The sequence below is a fragment of the Diplotaxodon limnothrissa genome, linkage group LG6, assembly GCF_057381915.1.
Source record: "Diplotaxodon limnothrissa isolate DT_005_m linkage group LG6, D_limnothrissa_male_GT1.1, whole genome shotgun sequence".
Lineage (NCBI taxonomy): Eukaryota > Metazoa > Chordata > Actinopteri > Cichliformes > Cichlidae > Diplotaxodon > Diplotaxodon limnothrissa.
This window is the reverse complement of record NC_140601.1, coordinates 4,589,239-4,610,205: the sequence shown is the minus strand read 5'-3', so window position 1 is coordinate 4,610,205 and position 20,967 is coordinate 4,589,239. Positions and strand designations below refer to the sequence as shown.

The 20,967-nt window shown below is 41.3% G+C and overlaps 1 protein-coding gene across 1 annotated transcript; it reads left to right on the top strand.

Annotated features, from left to right (window-relative positions):
• The first annotated feature begins 186 nt into the window (after positions 1-186).
• On the top strand, positions 187-19,515 carry vps54 (VPS54 subunit of GARP complex). The gene is made up of 23 exons (XM_085356720.1): positions 187-668; positions 6,091-6,265; positions 6,813-7,054; positions 8,854-8,938; positions 9,435-9,469; positions 9,735-9,866; positions 10,990-11,375; positions 11,494-11,620; positions 12,147-12,254; positions 12,366-12,421; positions 12,576-12,672; positions 12,851-13,203; positions 14,000-14,129; positions 14,221-14,402; positions 14,574-14,686; positions 15,444-15,507; positions 15,654-15,759; positions 15,969-16,056; positions 16,171-16,292; positions 16,443-16,523; positions 16,964-17,071; positions 17,157-17,251; positions 17,817-19,515. Exons 2-23 carry the CDS (start codon positions 6,121-6,123, stop codon positions 17,920-17,922), a joined length of 2,961 nt encoding a protein of 986 aa, XP_085212846.1. The 5' UTR covers positions 187-668; positions 6,091-6,120; the 3' UTR covers positions 17,923-19,515.
• Positions 19,516-20,967: the final 1,452 nt, after the last annotated feature.

Sequence of the window (20,967 nt, the reverse complement as noted above, 5' to 3'; positions counted from 1 at the left end):
TAATATATCGTGTTCAGTAAACCTATTTGAAATTATTTTAGCTTTGCGGCATGGCGAGTTATCCTGCTGGAAGTAGCCATCGAAAGACCGGGGACACAGTGGCCATAAGAAGACGGAAAGTTCAATAGCACTACTCTCGTAGGTTATTCCATTAAAATTATGCGGTTGTTACTGTAAGTATGCCCGGTCAGCGTTTTTCTGATCTTCTGTTGTGCAGTTAAGTTAAACCCTGCTTCACAATCACTTATCACCTTTCGTTGCCCGTTCTGATACTCAATTTGAACAGCAGTTCGTCTTAACAATGTCTACATGACAAAATGCTGAGTTGCTGCTATATTAGATATGCCATAAACTGTTTATATAACAGTTTAACAGCTGTATCTAGTGGCCGGTGAGTGCGCACTTTGTTGTCTACTGTATACGGACCAATGACATTGATATGGACCGATTCAGCTTTAGTTAGCAGGGGGCAGCAGCGAGCTTTGAAGACTGAAACTTGCAAACAGGCAAATAAAGAACCTGACGTTGATGTTCCTCTTTCCAGCAGTGCATGATGGTCCGTATACCGGTATTAACTGCTGTGAGTCCTGTTGTTTTCCCCTCGTTTCCTTTAGTGCTACTGTGATTATGAAGAAAAGACACACCGTCCGCTTTATTTTACATGACAGGTAGGTGTCCAAATGAAGCCTCTCGGTCCCCTGTCATTTCGGGCTTTCTTTGGTGTTTTTATGTTGCCTGTTGGGGTAGCTTATCCGGCTAACTTGCTACCATTGGCTAGTCTACGTGTAACTGCCGTTGACAACATTAGCTGTAGCGTTAGCTCTAGCATGTAGCTAATAAGGCCGCGAATATTCTGCAGCACATCAGCCCCTGACAACAAAACTGCAATTAGTTTTGTGTGTTTCATGTTGCTGTGAGGCATTGACTTCACTGTCAGCGTGAACGGTTGTAATGCAAACACCTGCCAGCAATGCGTGCACTGTAGCTAGGCTAAGGCTAGCTGCCTAGCTTCTGTTACATCTACTTGTCCCGATGGGAGGCACAGCAACGATGACAGCCGAAAGCATAAACATTTTAATATCAAAGATTAAATGACTACAAGGGACACCTGTTTTTTCTCCGCTCAGAAATAATCACGATGTTTTATTGGGCGAGGAAATTTATAGTATAATTTATTAACGGTGCTAATTACTAAAAAAAAAAATGCCATTAAGGCCATGTTTATTTCTTGGCACAATTTCCGGAATATATTAGGGTTTCAGATTTACATTATAAGGAAACGTTTATGCCTGAAAATAATCAGTTCTCGCTGAGTAGATCATAATGTGATTGAAACAAGTAGAATCGAGTTCAATACAGCGGCTCCCCTTGGTATTGTGCTTTCACTTTTGTTGATACCGAGAAAAGGATTAAAAGCCTGATTAATTAATAAGATCCTAATATAGGATGGTGCACACTGTTTTTTTTTTTTTTTTTTTTTTTTAAAAACAAGTATTCTTTGTCCATACATGCCGTCCAAAACTATTCCTGAATAATTTGGATTTCTAAGAATCGGTAAATAATTTTTCTTTGGACTTTACATGTCAACATAGAAATATAACTGAGCTTTTATGATCTCAGCAAGAATAGCTCTGTGCAGTTATGCTCTTGTTTTACTGTAATTTGCTGATGATTTATTGTTTTTGAGTATTTTACAACGGTTTTCTAAGGGCAGATGAAAATAAATGAGGAAGGTGTTATAAGCTGCTCCTGCTTGTTTTTTTTTCTTTTTCTTTTATGGATGGGATTCAGTGTTACTGCTTGACATATCTTATATGTCATATAGTGAAGAACTAGCCAGTTATATACCTGATGTACCTGCATAAATAAATTCAAATAATACTTATTTTAATCTTTGGCTATCACCATATTACTGCCATTCCTTCCTATTCCTTCAAAGCAGTCTGTCTTCAAAAAGATGAATCGGACAATCATTCCTATTTTTAGCTCCATGCAGTTGCAGTGGGTGGTAGAAAATTGACAGGCCAAGGATCCAAGATGGTTGTGAGTGCTTGAATCTGTGACAAGTCTGAAGTTTTATGTGTTAAGATGGTTCTTAATATTTTGACAGCATTTTTTTTAAAATGTAAAAGCAATATGAAGGAGCTAAAAACGGTTCTGATAATAATGGGGAGCGCATAGATCTATAATCCTCTCATTTGTGTGATGGGATTAACAGCAGAGGGTCATACACCTCCACAGTTTGAGCAGTCAGATTACAACTGACTGTTAGCACAGCAACATATCATTGGTTTACAGCTGTCATTTAACCAGCAGTTTTCTTTCAGTTGTTAACCACCAGGGCTGTGAAATGGAGCCAATGTAAAACTCTAAAAAATGCAGTTCTTCCATGGCCAAGTCAGCTTTGGTCCAAATTTTACAGGGTGGTACACAAAACTGACCCTATAGGTAGTTTCTCCTTGTATAACAATTGTAAGACGGCCGAAAAGCAGCACAGGTCTGTTGACCCAGGCAGGTGGAGCTGGGTACCTTTTCCAGTTGAATCAGCAGAGCATCAAATATGAAACATGTGGTCAAAGTTTAGATGCATTTTGTGTTTGATCGGGTGTTGCCGCCTTGGTCAGCTTTTTGTCAGCTTGCATTTTTCGCTACAGATGCTGCAGAAAATGTCTGCATTAAGTTTTAAAGAATTTAAGCACATCTGAGAGCACTTTCACCACGTTGCAGATGTATGTAGGCTTACTGACTGGAGGTTGATAGGCCTTAAATTTGTCACTTAACCAAAGCAGGGCTCTAGACTAACTTTTTGACATGGGCGCACCGGTACGCCTAACTTTAAAAATTTAGGCGTACCGGCACAAAAGTTAGGCGCACTCAAATTTTTCAACCGCATCGCTTAACACCGCAGTTTTACATGTGCACTTTCTTTGGGGGGGGAAGTCCATACAGACAATATTAATTTCTAAATTATTAACTAACAAACTTGTGCTTAAAGTGCTTTGTCAATATTGTAGAAAATGTTAAACTTAATCATCATCTTGGCCTCCTCTGACGACCTGTTTGCTGCTGTCTGCTGCTGAAAGGCCGTGGGGAGAGGGGACACTTGGGCAGTGCATTTACTGCAGCATATAATGTGTTTTCTGGATACACTGTGCTTTTTCAGCATTCAAAGATTGATGGCACCGTGTCAGAGCACTGGCTATGAATTTCAGACAGATCAGGCCTTAACTTAACAAAAAAGTTATCAATAGTTCTTTTCATCTTTTCTTATTACCCACAGCTACAGTACATCCACTTCTCTCAGGCCTAGGCTGCTCACTAGGGCTGAGTATCATCACTGATTTCTATAATCCATTCAATTCCGGTTCTCAAAGTCCTGATTTGATTCAATTTAGCCTCAGACAGTCAGAAATATTATAATTCTGATCATTTATCAGTACTGATACACATGAGACTTCATCAGAATTGTGAAAATCACAGCAGATGCCTTTGTGTGAAAGTAACTGAGAATAAAACACAGGAAAACATGAAGGAGATTTTCCTGGTCTGGCTTTTTATAGCAGATAACCTTAAAAATATTCTGCAATTTTGCATAATTTTAAGAAATTTAAATTTCTTCAGTATTGAACAGCAGAAATTAGGCTTTCTTGTCCGAGGTCATTTAAGTGAAAAAAGAAAAAGCGCTGTAAACAACGCTAGACTGGTGGGTAATAAGCGAATGAATAATGCAGAAAACAGATTTGAGACGGGGAAACTGTTCCTGAAGTACAGAGAGAGAGAGCTGTGCAGGAAGTGTGATTTTTATCGTGGTGGAAGCAAAACAGCAAAAGTCAGAGGGAATTCATGACGACATTGATCAAATGTGAAGCGCAGTTTGCTGCTTCTTTTGCTGCAGGCTCGGTGAATTTTGGTTGGAGAGACAAAACCTGCAGCTCAGAATCAGCGCAAAAAGACGTAAACACAGCGCGGACCCGAAGAATCGCTAAGCTCCGACAGCGTGTCCGTGTTCGGGCCGTCGGGTGAGAAAGCCGAGAAAGACGAAGCTGATTCTGATGTGTTGGGTCCGCTCCGTGTTTAGGTCTTTGTGTGGAATCCGTTAATGAATTGATATCGCTTTATTCAAGCTACTCACCTCTCTCTTCCACCTGCACTTTCAACTGGACCACGGCCAATCCGAGAGGTCCCGCCCCTGACTATCTCTGATTGGTTTAGTCCACGATAGGGGCATAATGTGTGTCTGTTGTTGACCACACGGAGAGTTACAGAGATTTTTTTTTTGTTACCGGAACAGTTGGTCGCACCTGTGCGACCAAATATTTATTTTTAGTCGCACCACTGAAAAATTTGGTCGCATTTGCGACCAAATTGGTCGCACTCTAGAGCCCTGCAAAGGACTTTTCTATATTTGTGTTGTTTGTGTATTTGGAGCATTTTTAATGAAATGATAAATGATACTGTTCGATATGTTATACAGTACATCAGAGAGCTACAAAAAGTCTTTTACTTTTTATTTAATAGCACATATGTATGTATGTGTGTGTTGTATCAGTCAGTTTTTGGATGTAGTTTGCCAACATTAGCTGATAACCTCGCTCTTCACCTACTCATCCAGTTATGGTATCTTATACTTCAGGGTTGTGTGTGTGTGGGGGGGGGGGGCTGCAGTCTATCCCAGCTATCTTAGGGCATAAGCAAGGTACTCCCTGGACAGGTCACCAGCCTCATGCAAGTGTTAACTGAACCTTCAAATGTAGTTAACAAAATGAATGCATGTTATTATCTCAGTTGTTAGATTTAATGCAGCACTGTTGAAAGCTGTACCAGTCACCCCACCCCCCCATAAAACCACTGTGTACATTACCACACAGAAAGAGCTGGAGACTTGCTTGCACCAGTGGATGAACCAGGGCACGTTTCTGTGTCAGTTTGATGTAGAACTTGTATTGAAATTGAGGCCCTTCACAAATTTTGATGTAACTTTAGTCTGCCTTGTACATGGCAAGCTGAACACATAGTCGTTCTCTACTGCAGCTAACAAGTTACACTAAAAGCTACCTTTGATTTGTCTGTTATATACAAGGGTTCGCTATAGCAGGTAGCTCAACACATTTTATTGAATTTTTTTGTACTGGATGTTCTTTCTGATGCAACCATGAAGAGGTTTGTGTCTTGTCCCATGATCAAACTTTGGATCTTTTGCCGGTTAGATGAATGTGTAAGACTTTATGGCAAAACTAAAGGAACACCAACACATTACAAGTACAAGAGCTGCTCAGCCATTGAAACCCATGCTACAGCATTTACTGAGTCAGCAGAAGATTGGCAACTTTTACACATTATGCACTTCAACACTTAGCAATCACAGTATAACTTTGTACAGTCTGCCACTTTGAGGCTGAGTTGCTGCGATTCCTAAATGCTTTCACTTTGCAATAACATCCCCTACAGTACCCCCACAGTTGATCATATCTAGGAGGGAAGACTTGGACTAGGATGCCTTCTCTTGCAGTACCACACTCGAATTTTCTGAGCTTGTTAGAATGATTCATTCTTTCACAAAACTTTGTAAAGACAGACTGCATGGTCATGTGCTTGATTTCAGACTGTGGCAATGGGTCTAAAAACACTCAAATTTAAAGGTTAATTAGATTCAGCCACCAATCGTTTTTTTTAATATAGTGTTGCTATCCCTAATGGTGTACAACAGAAGGGGAAGACGTGATACTAAAAGCTGCCAATTTCAAGAAATCATCATTTTGAAACCACAAACCTGCAGAGATGTGGAATGAGACTTCAGAAAGTCCCCTAGTCATCCACTACAAAAAATGGTTCCCAAAGACTCACTATTACTATTTATTTAAAAAAACAAAAAACCCCCAAAACAATGCCCAGTGACTTTATGAAATTATTGATGCTTTAACATCTTACAAGATCAATCTTCTGAAAACATCTGTGACTCTTTACAGATTGGGCAAAGTTTTAAGAGAGATGGACCACATAACTCGTTTGGAACTTTGCTGATTTGGAGTTGATAGTGCTGATTATGATTTCTCTATCTAATGCTAGCCCTGTTTTCATCTTTTTTTCCAGCTAGCCTGCTGGGAGGCACGTCCCAATGACATGGCCTCCAGTCACAGCTCCTCCCCAGTGCCTCGTCCCAGCAGCGGAGGCCGAGATGGGATCTATCACAAGGAGCGAGATCCTTCCCCACCTCGCTACCGGCATATCCGCTCTTTGCCTGACGTCTGCCCGAAGGAGCCGACTGGTAGGAAGAATGACTGACTTCAGTGCAATGGCATGCATAGGCATCATTTTTAGCAGTAGAACATAACCAGAAAGTATTTATATTTTGCAGTTAGACAGTGAAAATAGTCTATAAAAGGTGGTGAAAATCTAGATGTTCATCTATACATCTGCGCTAAGGGTCATCAGTCATTTAAAGTTTACATAGAAACATAAACAGTGATGCTAATATTTTTTTAAGTATACATTTTTTTTTTTACATACTGGCTATCTACACACTCTTTCTTTCACGTTGACATATTGAACACAAATGAACTTTAAATAGACAAATTTGTGACACTGCAGGAAAACACAGCGTCTTGCAGTTTTTATCTGTATGTTGTGCATTGATTTACTGCTGTGCTTGTGATGTTGCTGTTTGTTGCATTCACCTGGGCCACAGCTGTGATTTAAGTTCAGGAACATGGAAACAAAACCAAGAAACCATGGCAGGCCAGATGCTTAAATTATGAGTTGTTGTTCTCCGCAGAAAATGAAAGCACTGACTTTATTTCTATGTGGTCCTCCAGGTGAGGGGCAGGGCCTGTGTAATGGCCCATCTGTGGTGGCAGAGCACGACCGATGGACAGTTTATAGCTCGAAGGTCAACCTCCCAGCTGCACTGAATGACCCTCGGCTCGCCAAAAGGGAATCTGACTTTTTCACTAAAACATGGGGGCTGGACTTCACCGAGACGGAGGTGATGCCCTCATTTTGCCTCCCCAACATCACCAAGGAGCACTTTGGGCCCTACCTGCAAGAGATGACTCAGGTAATACCTAGAGCGAATTATTAAGAGCATTTATGATTTGTTGACAAGTCAGTATCACTGCAGCTCAGATCTGTGTGGAGTCAATGTTAAAGATGCTATTAGGATATTTTTGTTCTTGAGAGAGTCTTGATTGGGGAAACCTGCAGTCGGCTGAGACTGAAGAAGTCACTTAGATGAGTGACGAAACGTTTCTCCCAGTGAAAACCCTACAATCAACCTTTTGGGGTTCCTGAGAAAGATTCTACGTTTCTCTTGTTTTGGGTTTGTCAAGAATCTGAGGCAGTTTCACTTTGTAGCCTTTTTTGCTCAGGACATGTAAAGTAGAAGTCTTGAAATGCATCTGTTAACTAAGAACTTTAGTTTAAGAAATCTTGTGCATGGATCTTGTGCAAACAATGCAACTGTCTCCCGCTGATGAGCAGCTGCTGTATTTTCCCACCATTTAGAACAAAGGTGGCATTATAGAAGAAGAAAAGATGAAAATGTCTGAATAAAGCTGGACCTTTTTTTAAATCTCAGGAATTCAAACAGCCTGAATACTGGAGGCATTTGCATTTCCTAGAGGAGTTTACTAAATAAAAAAGCAATAGAAGTACTGATGCCAAAGCTGTTGTGATGGAAAGATGTGTCTCAGTCTGTATGTTAAATATGTGATTTTCACTTTAACCAGTCAGGGTTTTCATGTTGATTTTTCTTTCTTTTTTTTTTCTTGTACATGCACTCATTTGTTGACAGAGTTACTTATCACAATGGTTGTGTTACTCTGGCATTTGGCTGAGATTTGCTCTTTTTGTTTTGCCTCACAGTTAAGCTACATTAGTTCTAACTGATAGCTTCTACTGGAGGAAACATGACAACTGCAGTTATGTGTATAGATACGAACAGTAACATACATGGTTACTGATAGTAATTTATTGTTTAATAGTTAAAGTAGGGTTTGATTTACAGAAGTTAACTGGTAACCAAGCCAAAGCCAGAGCGCTGTGGGTAGGATGAGTAGCGTGCTTAAACGATTATGGAAGTGACGTGAGTAAAAATGGCGTTTTGAGATAGTCTTACGTTCATCATTAACCCAGCCCCAGTGAGGAATGTCTTTGTGTTTAAGAGACAGCAGCTGTACGTTTGTATTCAAGATTCAAAGTTTTAAAGGGAATCCAGTCTCGATACAGTACAAACACACCTTAATGTGTTGGATAAAACCTTCCTTTACTGGCTGTCATGTTTCAAGTAGAATAGATGTCTTGAAATGCAGCTGATGCTTTAATGTTGTCAACAAACATTCTACAAACAATTAAAATAATGAAAATAAAATACAAACAGGCTTTAAAGTTCTTATGTGTTTTTAAATTCTTAAATTGTCTTGGCCTGTGCTGCTTCATTTTTATAATGCCTCAAGTGGCAAAAATAGCTCTTACAGAAGGTTTCTGTTCCTCATTTAGTCTTTTATTACTTTTGTTACCAGCTGAGTGTGGTGAGATTGAGCTGTAACATCTCTTGCACTTCTGACAGTGCATTTCTGTTCTTGTAAGAGTCATCTAGTTTTTAGAAATGTTATTGTAGCTTTGTTTTCACTTCCTCCTACGGGTTTCATGCATCTGATTTCTTGTTCAGTGTGTTGCTTTGTTCTTCTCTAATGACCCACAGCTGTAACCTTTGTTAGTTTGTATCATCAAACTTGGCTTCTGTGATTCACTCAAGCCTTTTTTTCCTGGTGCATAACGATCATGTTAGCTTTACAGAGAGCGGGCTGGGCCAAAAATCCTGAACTTCCTTTTTGGATTTCATGATTTCATTTTTAGAGGGAACGAATCCATGAACGTTGCAAGACGATCTGCCCCAACAAAGATGATGTCGACGCTGTCTCTAGTATCACCACCAACCAAGGTATGAATTATTAACCAGCTGCTGCAGGACTCTCTGACTGCCTAAGATTGGCAGCACGCAATGACTTCAGATGCAAATATGCAGGCTACAGTGTATACATATACACTGTCACATCTGACTGTACCACACATTAAGTGTATGTGAGCGTAGTTTGGTCCTGAACCTTGGCTCTTTAATAGATTTAAGGGTTTTTACAGTTTAACACACGGGTTTTATTATCTTTCTTTTGATTTGCTTCCAAAACAATATTTTATGCCTTTAATGCACATTTCAGAATTTGATCTGATAAACACATTTCTCTGCTTGCTGCACTTTTCACAAGTTTCCTGTCTTTTTTATTTTTATTGTTTAGTTTGTACAGAGCACACTCTAGTGTCAGTCTTAGAAACTAAACTTTGTCAAACTTTGTTAGCTGAGCAACACAAAAGGATATTCTGACTCTTAAACATAACTACTGTAACCGATAGTGATTTAGAGCTTTTGTTGCTTATTCCAGACAAATCCAGAACTGAGCTGGAGCAAGTCCCGAAGGTAATTATGCAAACATGCATAATATTCTGTCTGATTCTCTTTGGATTTCTCTTTCCCTTTAACTTTGACAGTGTGGCCAATGCTCTAATGCAGTTCCGTTGTATCATTTTAGCTGTGGACTCAAACACATTGTGACTCTTTTGACACTTGCAACTAAGCATGTCTCATTTATTAGCTTAGACATGATAGTGACACTATTGTGACAACAGGCTGTCTCCAGAGTGACCTTGCTGCTTCACTGTCTCACTGTGCTTTATATTGTCAGATTTTCATGAAGCCCGACTTTGCTCTTGAGGACCCGGCTACCTTCAACATGGTCCTTCCCTGGTCACACTTTAACAATGCTGGGGGGAAGAGCAGCAGAGACGTGGCTTCTTCCAAACTGCTCCAGGAAAAGGTGAATTCTCATCAACACATACAGATCACCCAGGGAGGGCGATCTGTAGATCGAGAGTAAACCTGCACTGATGTGTTTTCAAAGTGTTCCTTTCAAACCATCTTGGTAACACTCCAAGGCAGTTATATAGTGTTCCTTTGAAAACGCATCAGATCACAATGGAGAAAAGCATCATGCTGAGTATCTGTACTGATATGGACTGTGAAATGTAAGGAATAAAGGATGCGATTGTTTAATGGGAATGAAAATGATCAACCTGCAGAGGGCTGAATTCAGGGTGCTCCTGCCCCCCCCTGCTGTTTGTGTTGAATTTTACACATCCACAAACAGTGGTTTTGGCTCTGACACCGGCATGTTTATCTGTCTAAACAGCTAATCACAACCTAAACAAGAAGCAACCACTGACCAGTAAGAGGTAGTTTGGTGTTGGGGCCTTGTAGCATAACAAAAGAACAAAAGGAACTTAAAAATAATAATACTAATAAGTTTTAGTAGCAATTTTGTTAAATACTTGTTTAAATCCCTTTAGCTTCTACATCTGTGAGTATTTTCTGCTTTTCTCAGTTTTACAAGAAAGACACGTGGCACTCCAGGAAATTTTGTAATATATCGTTCAATCTTTATTTTAGGGAAAGCTAGCAGGAGTTGTAGACTCACCGGTCCAGTCACTTTTGATGAGGAGTGAAATTAAAGTTCCTGTAGATACATTCTATAAGTTAATTACCTTGAGGTGTTACCAAGATGATTTCTAAAAGGACACTGGTTGGTGTTGACTGGAGAGGTTAAGAAAAATGATGGATAATTGTAATTTATTTATAATTGTATTTGATGGACTTGATCTAAACACAGAAATTAGACGTCTGTTGTTATATATTTAAGGATGAAATGCATATTGTTATTGTTCAGTTAATTTACCTGAAGATATTTAAAACTTATGACAAGTAGAATATAACCGCAGTGGAGGTTTAGTATCGGTCATGTGATTAACTGCTTACAGTTAACAGGATCCTAATCAAACAGGATAGTTGTTGATTTGCACTTTTGTGCTCATCAGTCATTAGATCAGTTAAACCAGCGACCTTCATATGTAGAAGTTAATCAAATGATGTTCTTTTTCCTCCAGCTCAGCCACTACCTAGATGTGGTGGAGGTGAGCATTGCTCGACAGATCTCGCTGCGTTCCGAAGCGTTTTTCCATGCTATGTCGTCGCAGCACGAGCTGCAGGACCAGCTGCAGGAGACGCAGCATGCCGTGGCCGTCCTTCGGGGCCGTACAGCTGCCATGGACCAGGTCATGTGCCAAGGACCTCTCCAGGCTCTCTGCACCGCCCTGACTCGCAACAACTGCGTGAAGCTGCACAACAAGCTGAAGCTGATGGCCGCAGTGCATCAGACACAGCCCACTGTACAGCTGCTGCTCTCCACCTCTGAGTTTGTTGGAGCACTGGAACTTATCGCCACCACTAAGGAGGTGCTCCAGCAAGAGCTGCAGGGCATCCACAGCTTCAGGTGAGAGTGTGTTTACTGGAGCAGTTTTACTAGGATAGTTTTTGTTGTGATGTCTGAAATTGATGTTCTACAAGCAGCCAACAGAGCAGCTGTACAATGCTGTGTTTGCATCTCTCAGACATCTGGGCTCCCAGCTGTGCGAGCTAGAGAAGCTGATTGATAAGATGATGGTGGAGGACTTCAGTATGTACGCTCACAGTGACCTGAACCGCAGCCTGAGAGATGAGCCACAGGTTCTGGAGAAGGTCTGAACAATCACCTTCAACACAAAGGGTCTAATAGATTTCAGGATGGTCATGTTTAGAAGATGACTGACAACAACAACTGTTGGGGAATGTGCGGTTGCCATTTACATTTGCATGCATCTCTGTATACATGATAAATATAAGTATTCCTGCTACATCTACACACACAAAACATCAACGTTTCTGTTCCTGTCATCAGTGTGATGCTTAATATCGAAAGACTAAATTATATTTCTTTGTCATTTCGAATGTGCTTCTGCTTTTAGTTTCAGTTACATCAAACAAAATGTAGAATCTGATTCTGGCAGCAAGTCATTATTATAGTCTGACAGAAACAATTATATACAGCTGTGCAGCTCTGCTCATGCTGAGTATCAGTATTCGTTTTTAGTCTTTGAATGTGATTACGTAATTGAATTCTTCGGTCTCATATTAAATTCATCTCAGCTTTCTGAAACCCTGCTGCCCGGTCATGTCAGTGTTTTAGGACCCTGTATTTTCTGGTGCGTTTGTCTGTGGATTTTAGGAGCGTCTGGAGTCGCTGGTGTTCGGCCTGCTGCGGCAGCGGAAGCTGGATTTTCTGGATATTTACAGTGATGAGATGATCGTAGCGGCCAAGGCAATCGTCTCTCAGGTGTGACTCCTCCTGACACAGTCCAGTCTTTATCTGTTTCTAAGCGCTGCATTAAATAACAGCGATCCAGCTGCGATTTATCATGTAATAGAAACCTTTTTGTGTTTGCAGTGTGTGGCAGATAGTGTTGTGCAGATAGAAGAAATTGATGCTGAAGTCGTTGTTAAGTAAGTTGGAACAATGTGATTAATACCACTGGTTGTATTAAAGCATTTTATGCAATGTTTAATGAGCACATTGACTTTGTAAACAAAGAAAATACCAGTCCAAGTTGAACCTCATGGAGACTCGCTGTACATGTGTGCATTTGTGTTTCTCAAGGCTTGCTGACCAAATGCGTCTGATGACATTCCCTCAGTGGTTTGACCTGCTGAAAAATGTCTTTGAGAGCTTCCTTTTCTTCCTGCAGAGAATCAAGGTTAGTCAAAACAGCTCCTGGTACAGAGCTCCTATTTTTAGTCTGCTAGACTTCAGAAGATGGTTCACACATCACAAACATTATCCAACATTTGATGCAGGTAAAAATATTCTTTCTGTGTGAATTCAACAAACTGAATCTAATTGTGCACCTTATTACCCAACTGCCTGTTTGCTAGGCCACTATGAATGTGATCAGGAATGTGGTTCTAGAGGTTCTGGACTCAAACCAGAAAACCCGTCTCCTGGAGGACTCCTGTTCAGAACCATCCGGCCAAGAGGCTTCTCAGGTCCCGTCACTCCTGCAGGGAGAGGCTGAGCTGGCCTACCTCACCCATGAAGGCCTGTTCATCAGTGATGCTTTGAATGATGCCCAGCAGAAACGGCAGGAGCAGAAACAACAGCGAGTAGTGCCGGCAGCCCAGGATCAGAGCTCTGCAGCAGGATTCAGGAGCCAGCAGGGCCGGGTGGAGACTGCCAGTAGTGACTCTGGGGCCACAGAAATGTCTGCCAGCAGAGAGCAGAGCTTCATGTATGTCACTCTTAAGTTTTTCTTCTTCTTCTTTTTTTCTTTTTCTGTTTGAACAAAAACAAAAATATCATGGTAATTGCAGTCCCGTTGCACCATAGCCTCTAACTGACATCTGGTTAAAAGGCTGTTGCATTTTCCTTTTTTTGCAATTCAGGTCTTCTTATTTACTGAAAACAGCATCAAACCGTAAAGTGACAGTTTTGTTCAAAAGTCTTGAGCCTTCCAACAAGACAGATTTTCTTGTAATTAAAGTTGTCTTGAGCAGCAGTTCTCCAGGCTTTCTGAAGGAGCTTTTCTTTAGACATTGGGTGCTTTTTCTCTCTTTTTCAGTTCGGCTCCTGTATCAGAGCACTTTGTGAAAAACACTTTTTGTTTGTGATGCTACTTAACATTGACCCGTGAATTATTCAAGCATAAAAAAAGGGATGAACCAGTGTTATGACTGCATTTTAGATACTTTGTTACTGGTCGCCTATCACAAAAACACAGGATGCTCTTATTTCTTTAGTTGATTCTACGAAAATGGCAAACACGCATAACTTACACGAGAACTGGACTTGAAAACCAGTGGCAGCAGATCTTACAGAGTGGTGTGGACTGTAGTGGCTTATAATCTCCTGTAGTTCCCTATTAAATGTAGAGACTGGCTCTCTTAAAACAAAAATGGAAGTGTTGTTGCCCAAGATAAAGTACAAAAATGATTTAACCAAAAGTGAAAATGACTGAGAGGGATTAAAGCTGTGAAACCTTTGACTCGGTTCTTCAGCCTGTTAACAGTGAGTGTGTTTGTGTTCAGGCCTGGTGAGAACATGATGCCCACCGACTTTGAGCTGAACCTTGTGATAAACAACCTCCAGGAGCTCATGTACACTGCTTCCGACATCAGCCATGACCGCTGCGTCAAAGTGCTCACAGCCCGAGCCAAGGTATGGTGTACATGTGTCTGTATTTGAGGTTTTCTATGGAAAAGGATAAACCTGAAAATGTAATTGAAGTGTTTGTGTTTACGTTTAACAGGATGGATCTCTGGAGCGTCTGACCTCAGCGGAGTTCGTTTGTCTTTCACAGGCAGTGGAGGGATTTGTCAGGGACACAGAGGAGCTCTGTGGCAGGCGAAGCGTTTCCCTGAGGGGCGCGTTGCAGAGCCAGGCCAACCGCTTCGTCCACCGCTTCCACGAAGAACGCAAGACCAAACTCAGGTAACCTGCAGTACCATTGTTTTCAGGATGTGAAGGTTTGCTTTTAAATATGATAACTGTTTGTGTGAGTGAGTGAAGGTTTAGTTTCATGGTTGAATTTGAGTGTGTATCTGGTCTTACTCCTGTAATGTAGCAGTGTAGGTGCTGAAGTTTGCTTTTGTGCCCCTGCAGCCTGCTGCTGGATAATGAGCGCTGGAAGCAGGCTGAGGTTCCTGCTGAGTTTCAGGATCTGGTGAACTCCATTGCTAATGGTAGAATATCACTACCAGAGCGCAAAATCCCAGGTATCAGACTCCACTGTCCGAAAATCCTCATTAACCTGATTTTATTTGTAATTTCTGTAGTTTTAGTTCTACAGTTCTGAAATGTTTTGACTACTTACAGAGTAACCTACGCACACATTGCATATATATGCTGACTTTGATGTAAAATAAGAAAATGGATAAAGAAGTAAAGATTCACAGTTCAGTCCAGTCAAGGAGTTTATAAGACCCCCAAACCTTAGAGAGAAAATCCCAACAATTGGACAGTCCCCTATAAGCAGCACTTGGCAACAGTGGGGACAAAAGAACTCCCTGAGAGGCAGTTATCTATGAGACCTGTTGGGTGAGGGTTGGGCAGTTAATTTCCCTAACGGACCACATGAAGCAGAATTTATGTTAAAGTGCAGTCGTGTGTCTGCTTGGTGCTGCTTGTGCTGTTCTTGGTCTGTCAGCAGGCGCAGAGAAGAGCGGACTTGTAACATACAAAGAGTTGTAGTGAAACAGAGTGTTAAAAACAGTGAAACCTGTTCACTGCAGCAGCAGTCTCCCCCTCCTCCAGTTTGGACAGAAACATGCATGCAGACAGACTTAAATTACACTTAAGAAGCTGGGAGTAGAGCAGAACTGCTCTGTGTTGTTGTCAGAGGCTCCAAGTGCTTGGAGGTTTCTAGTGATGCACTGAGGCTTGGTTCCACAGCTTGCATACAGAGCAACAGAGAAACATCACAGCACAAGAAGAACAGCTTTATTATTTGTAACATTCGTTTTCCCATTCCAGGTCCCAATGACAGGAAACCCACAGAGTTTCTGCTTGTCAACGGGCAGAAATATGCAGTTGTTGGGTAGGTGAAATCACATATTTCATGATTTTAAATATTATTCTGTCCTCACACTGTCATTAAAGTTGGAAGTTAGACAGCGCAAATGCTTTTTAAATGTGAACATTTAGTTTTAAAAGATTTTCTGAGTAGCCTTTGTGTTCCTTCAGGACGGTTCTGCTGCTGATCCGGATCTTTTTAGAATACTGCCAGTGTGTCAATGACATCCCATCCATCTCTACAGACATGCTGACGCGTCTGGCAGACCTCCTCAAGGTCAGAAACTCAACAGCACACAAATCACACGATCCTACGTTAGTTCAGCCTCTTGTAGTTAGTAAACAGGAAAAGACTTTGTTTCCTAGAGACAATTTGATCACAACACTGAAGTGTTTACATTTGACACAGCCGTGACATGCTGGTATGCTAGCCCTAGGTTTAGAGTGGTGGTGTTTACTGAATTTTCTTGGATTGTCTTTCTGCAGCACTTCAACTCTCGGAGCTGCCAGCTGGTTCTGGGAGCCGGAGCTTTGCAGATCGTCGGCCTCAAGACCATCACCACCAAAAACCTTGGTATATAACACCTGCTACACACACTGCTTACAAGTAGACCTGTTTTTTCAGTATGTGAAGCAACTTTTAATGGTTGAGAATGCTGATTTTTACTGTTAACTGTGTGTGTTGTAGCATTAGCGTCCCGCTGTCTGCAGCTGGTGGTTCACTACATTCCCATCATCAGAGCTCATTTTGAGACCAAACTGCAGCCCAAACAATTCAGTGTTCTCAGACACTTTGATCACATCACCAAGGTAACACTCAGCATGACCACTTTAAGTGTGGCCTCATCCTGGCTAAATAAAAGTTTGAGAGAAGAGTTAAAAATAAAATGTCATGACAAAATCTCCAAAGATTTCAGCTCGATGTGAGTCGTGTTGCTGAGGCTGTTTGTTGTGTTGCAGGACTACAACGATCACATAGCAGAGATCTCTGCTAAGCTGGTGGCCATCATGGACAGTCTGTTTGAGAAGGTTCTATCAAAGGTTAGATGAGGGCAGGGAACACGAGAACACTTTATGAATGGTTTTAAATTTTATGCAAGCATAAAAATAATTCTATTTACAGAGGACTTTCAGTTGTAATGAGATTCAGGCAGTGTGTGTAGGCCTAATATTTCCACAGTTAATTGTGTTAATCCTTTTTTTTTAACTTTAATAATAGTATTGAATTAATGTAGACTTAATAGAATCATTGCTATTAGATAATAGAACAAACAAATAACCAATAATCGAACCTACTAAATTATACTTGCACTGTATACCTGATGGTCAGGTATCCATTTCTGTCCTTTATTAGTACAGAATTTATGACTTTTTGACATGTGTAATGCACTTTCTCAGAATCTTTCTGTGTATTTTAAATTGTTGTATTCCAAATGCGCACAGAATCACATGACCTCAGGCGTATCCTTTTATGTCCTCAGTATGAAGTGAAGGCTCCGATGCCCTCAGCCTGCTTCAGAAACATCTGTAAGCAGATGGCAAAGATGCACGAAGCCATTTATGAACTTTTACCTGAAGAACAGACACAGGTGAGATCTTTTTGTTTTCTCTACTCTTTTTGTGTCTGTGACAGCTTGTTGATCAGAGACTTGAGAGTTGTGTATCCATATACAGATGCTGTTTCTGAGGATCAATGCCAGTTTCAAAATGCATCTGAAGAGGCAGCTGGCTCGGCTTGGAGTTATTAATGATGGAGGACCGCAGCATGGGTAAGTGCCCTGAAAACCAGCTAATGATTGGAGTATGTTGATATGACAGAGCAGCACTTCCTGCTTCGCTCTGAAGAGAAGTAGCACCTCTTTTCCTGTTGGTGTTCCCCGTTGTTTCACATTTTATTGAAAGAGAATTTTGAACATTACATGAATACTTGACATGTCTTTATATCTGCTATATTAAAGTGCTAGAATTGTACTTAACAAACCTGACACAAATTTAGAGTTCCACTTCTGTGAGTTAGTTTTGGAATTAACGTAGGTGATAGGTGTGTGTCAGTGACAGCTGCCACGGTGCCAGAATCATTGCTGCCAATTTTGAAAGAATATCCTCATATGTGGCTCTCATTTTTCTTAAAAACAAAAATAAGGTAAAAAAAAAAAAAATCTGGTAATTCTTTGTTTTTACGTTCATCGGGCCCCAATGTGACCAAATATCAAAGAGAAATTAAAAATGCTGCTGTGGAAGAGTTCAGGTCTTAGGAGGTTATAAACTGCTTCTTGTCAGAGCATAGCTCTTCCCCATCTTTCATGTCTTTGACACTTTGACTCGTGTTTGCAGGCTGGTGGTGGTAGACGTGGCGTTCTACACCGAGAACATCCAGGGGCTGAAGAGCCTCGAGAGGCTCGACCTGAACATGGTTGAGGTCTGGGAGCAGAAGAGGTGATGGAGGATGGAATCTGCATCTCCAGAACTGACCTTACCTCAGCAGTTATGGGAGCCTGACCCCCGGGGGCTGGCTGAGGCTGGAAGAGGCCCAAAGGGACCAAAAATGCGAGTATGGGAGAAGAGCAGCAGCATACCGGTGCTTCAGAGACTGTTCAGAAACGCACAGCGCCTGGTGAAAAACTGTTGCCACCTCATCGCAGTGTGTGCAATTCAATAGAAAATGAAAAAATAAATTATTACTGTTTTAGTGGGAGGGCAGGATGTGGATTATTCTTATGAAATTTGGGGGTAATTTATTTTTCTTTCTCCGGAAACATTCTATACTGTGTTAGGCTTTTTCCTCCAGCAGTCTGCAATGCTGGAGCTGACAGGATTTTTATCAACACCGCATGCTCGGCAGGTTACCCTTTTGCATACTCGGAGAGCTTGGGAGGGGTCATTCTTATTGCTTAAAAAAATCAACAGGGTTCCTGTTCCATGTTAACACTATTCCAATCCTCTCTGATCAGCTGCTTTTGGGTTTATTTGCTTACTTTTTTGTACTCCAAAATAATAATAACAGTAGCTGAGAGAAAGGTTTAATTTCAGTATGTGGGCATAGTGACAAGATTCACTTCAAAAGGTTTAACTTCCACCTTAAAACAGTTTGGTCATGCAGTTGCTTCAGCCCAGTCAGATCCTGGTCGTTGTGATGATTGACAGTGGCGCAGAACTCGCTAAACTGATGCAGAGAGTTTGCAGGATGTGAAGCATGAATATCAGCTGTTAACTTTTGCACCTTCCAGTCTGTGTGAGCTGTTAGTTTTCTGCGAAGATGGAAGAGAAAATCTGATTAAACCTATCATCCAGAATACCTTCTTCTGATGCTGCAATATTGTGTCACAACTCCCCACAGGGGTAAAAGTAACAAGTGCTTACAGCTCTCCCTCCTCCTGCTAGCAGAGTTTTCTTCATGACATCAGATTTGATCAGATTTTCTCTTCCTGACTGTTCAGCTACCGAGAGCTCCCGTCACACGAAGCAAACGACCTGTCACAGATCAGTCTCTGCAGCAGTAAGAACACTACAGGCTGACAGGCTGCTGTTTGGAACCATTCGACTCCCAAATGCAAATATTCATCTACTCTCCTAGTCTATGTGTTGGCTTTTGTAAGCAGCTTGTTTCCAAGATAAATCTCCTGGTATGAAACTAATGAGCTGGCATTGCAATAATTTGCCCTTCTGAAATGATTGATTAATCTAACATGTGCAGCCATAGTCATTCTTAACTCCCACACTAATCAGAAGGCATAAATGGTGTACATATGGTGACAAGCACAGTTGGATTAATGTGATGTGACTGCAGCGGTCAGCGTCAGGCGCGCCAGAGAACAGAAGCATTAACGATCATCACTGTCTGCTTCAGAAGTGCCTACTTTGAATCGACTATCAGAGACGACACATCTGAGCTCTCCACTACAGTGTGCCTACCATACCACTGTGTGTGTGTGTGAGTGTGTGAGAGACTTTTTGGGGTTTTGATGAGCATGTGTGTATGAGTCCAAATGAATCTGTTTCCTTCAAACCTGCTGTGAATAAAACAGGATGATGGAGCGACCTATTGTCAGTCTGTTCATCTGTTGCACATTGTCATCTTCAGAGCTAGCATACTTCCTGTCTGAGCCTCACAAAACATGTTAAGGCAAATGTAAGAGTGTTATTATTTCCAGTTAGCCAATGTTACTACATCGGTCTATTCTGCACAGTTCTAGCTGTATTCATTTTCTTAAAACTCACATCAAACACTTCCTGTAAGATCTTTGGCTTGAAACCACTTAAGTTTTTTAAAAATTTGATTTTCGACCCTTTCTATCACTTTCCAAATTGATATGAAAGATTTTACATGAAGTATTTGATTCAAGCGGAGTTACTGAAGTAAGGATAGAGAACACTTAAAAGAGATCGTTTGACATTGCTGGATGTACTAGATCTTTCTCACATCGGCTTTTTGGATCATGTATCGCTTGCTTTCACTGAAGTAAGCTTTAAGTTACTCTAGACAGTGAGAATGACGATGGCTAAAAATATGAAAGGTTTGTCATATCTATGGTTGATGGAACAGCCAAAAACTTTACAAGGTTTACTTGAAATATTACTATTACTTGATAACTAAAAAAAAAAACCAGCATCAAGAACTCCTACCAATGAGCTAGAACAGGCCAGCCTAAACAACAGTACAAAACTCTAGTCCTGGCAGCACAAAGACCAGAGGCAACAAGACTGAGACTCTCCAACTGTGACTCGTACACTGAAAGGCACAATCAAGTGACTAAGATGATGTACAGGAGCATCTATGGACTGGAAGTCCCAAGCCCTGATGGGAGACGACACCAAAGGTGCTTGAGAACAGCAGGGTTATGGTCCTGTGACAATTTGAGTTCCAAGCAGCTTTTCGCCAGCCAACTAGAGATGGTGGTGGCTGACAGGGAGGAGAAGATTGCTGAGATTGCCACATGTATCACAAATGCAGACGGTAACATCAGGAAGAAAGAAAATGGAAAAAAGATGAGTGCCAGGAGCTGAAGAGGCAGCTGGAGCAGATGAAGTGATCCCAGTGGGTAGGAAACTGGAGGAGCAGCTCAATCAGATTCCAGCAAGGGGGACTGGTGTATATTTATTTATTAGAACAAATGGTAAAATGGGCTGTATTTGTATAGTGCTTTACACGTCCAGTCACCCACACATTCACACACTGGTGATGGCAGCTACATTGTAGCCACAGCCACCCTGGGGCGCACTGACAGAGGCGAGGCTGCCGGACACTGGCGCCACCGGGCCCTCTGACCACCACCAGTAGGCAACGGGTGAAGTGTCTTGCCCAAGGACACAACGACCGAGGCTGTCCAAGCCGGGGCTTGAACCGGCAACCTTCCAATTACAAGGCGAACAGAACACAGCTGCCCCAAATTAACAGTATAAATAATGACCAAAATCAGTAGTTATGTGCAAGCTCTGAATGACAAAATGTAAACCAAAAAAAGCACTTTATTATTTATTCTAGTTA

Coding starts and splice junctions, on each gene's coding strand:
- vps54 (XM_085356720.1), top strand. CDS start 6,121: ATGGCCTCCAGTCACAGCTCCTCCCCAGTGCCTCGTCCCAGCAGCGGA. Junction 9,867..10,989: donor CCAAACTGCTCCAGGAAAAG/GTGAATTCTCAT, acceptor TTTTTCCTCCAG/CTCAGCCACTACCTAGATGT. Junction 16,293..16,442: donor ACTTTGATCACATCACCAAG/GTAACACTCAGC, acceptor GTTGTGTTGCAG/GACTACAACGATCACATAGC.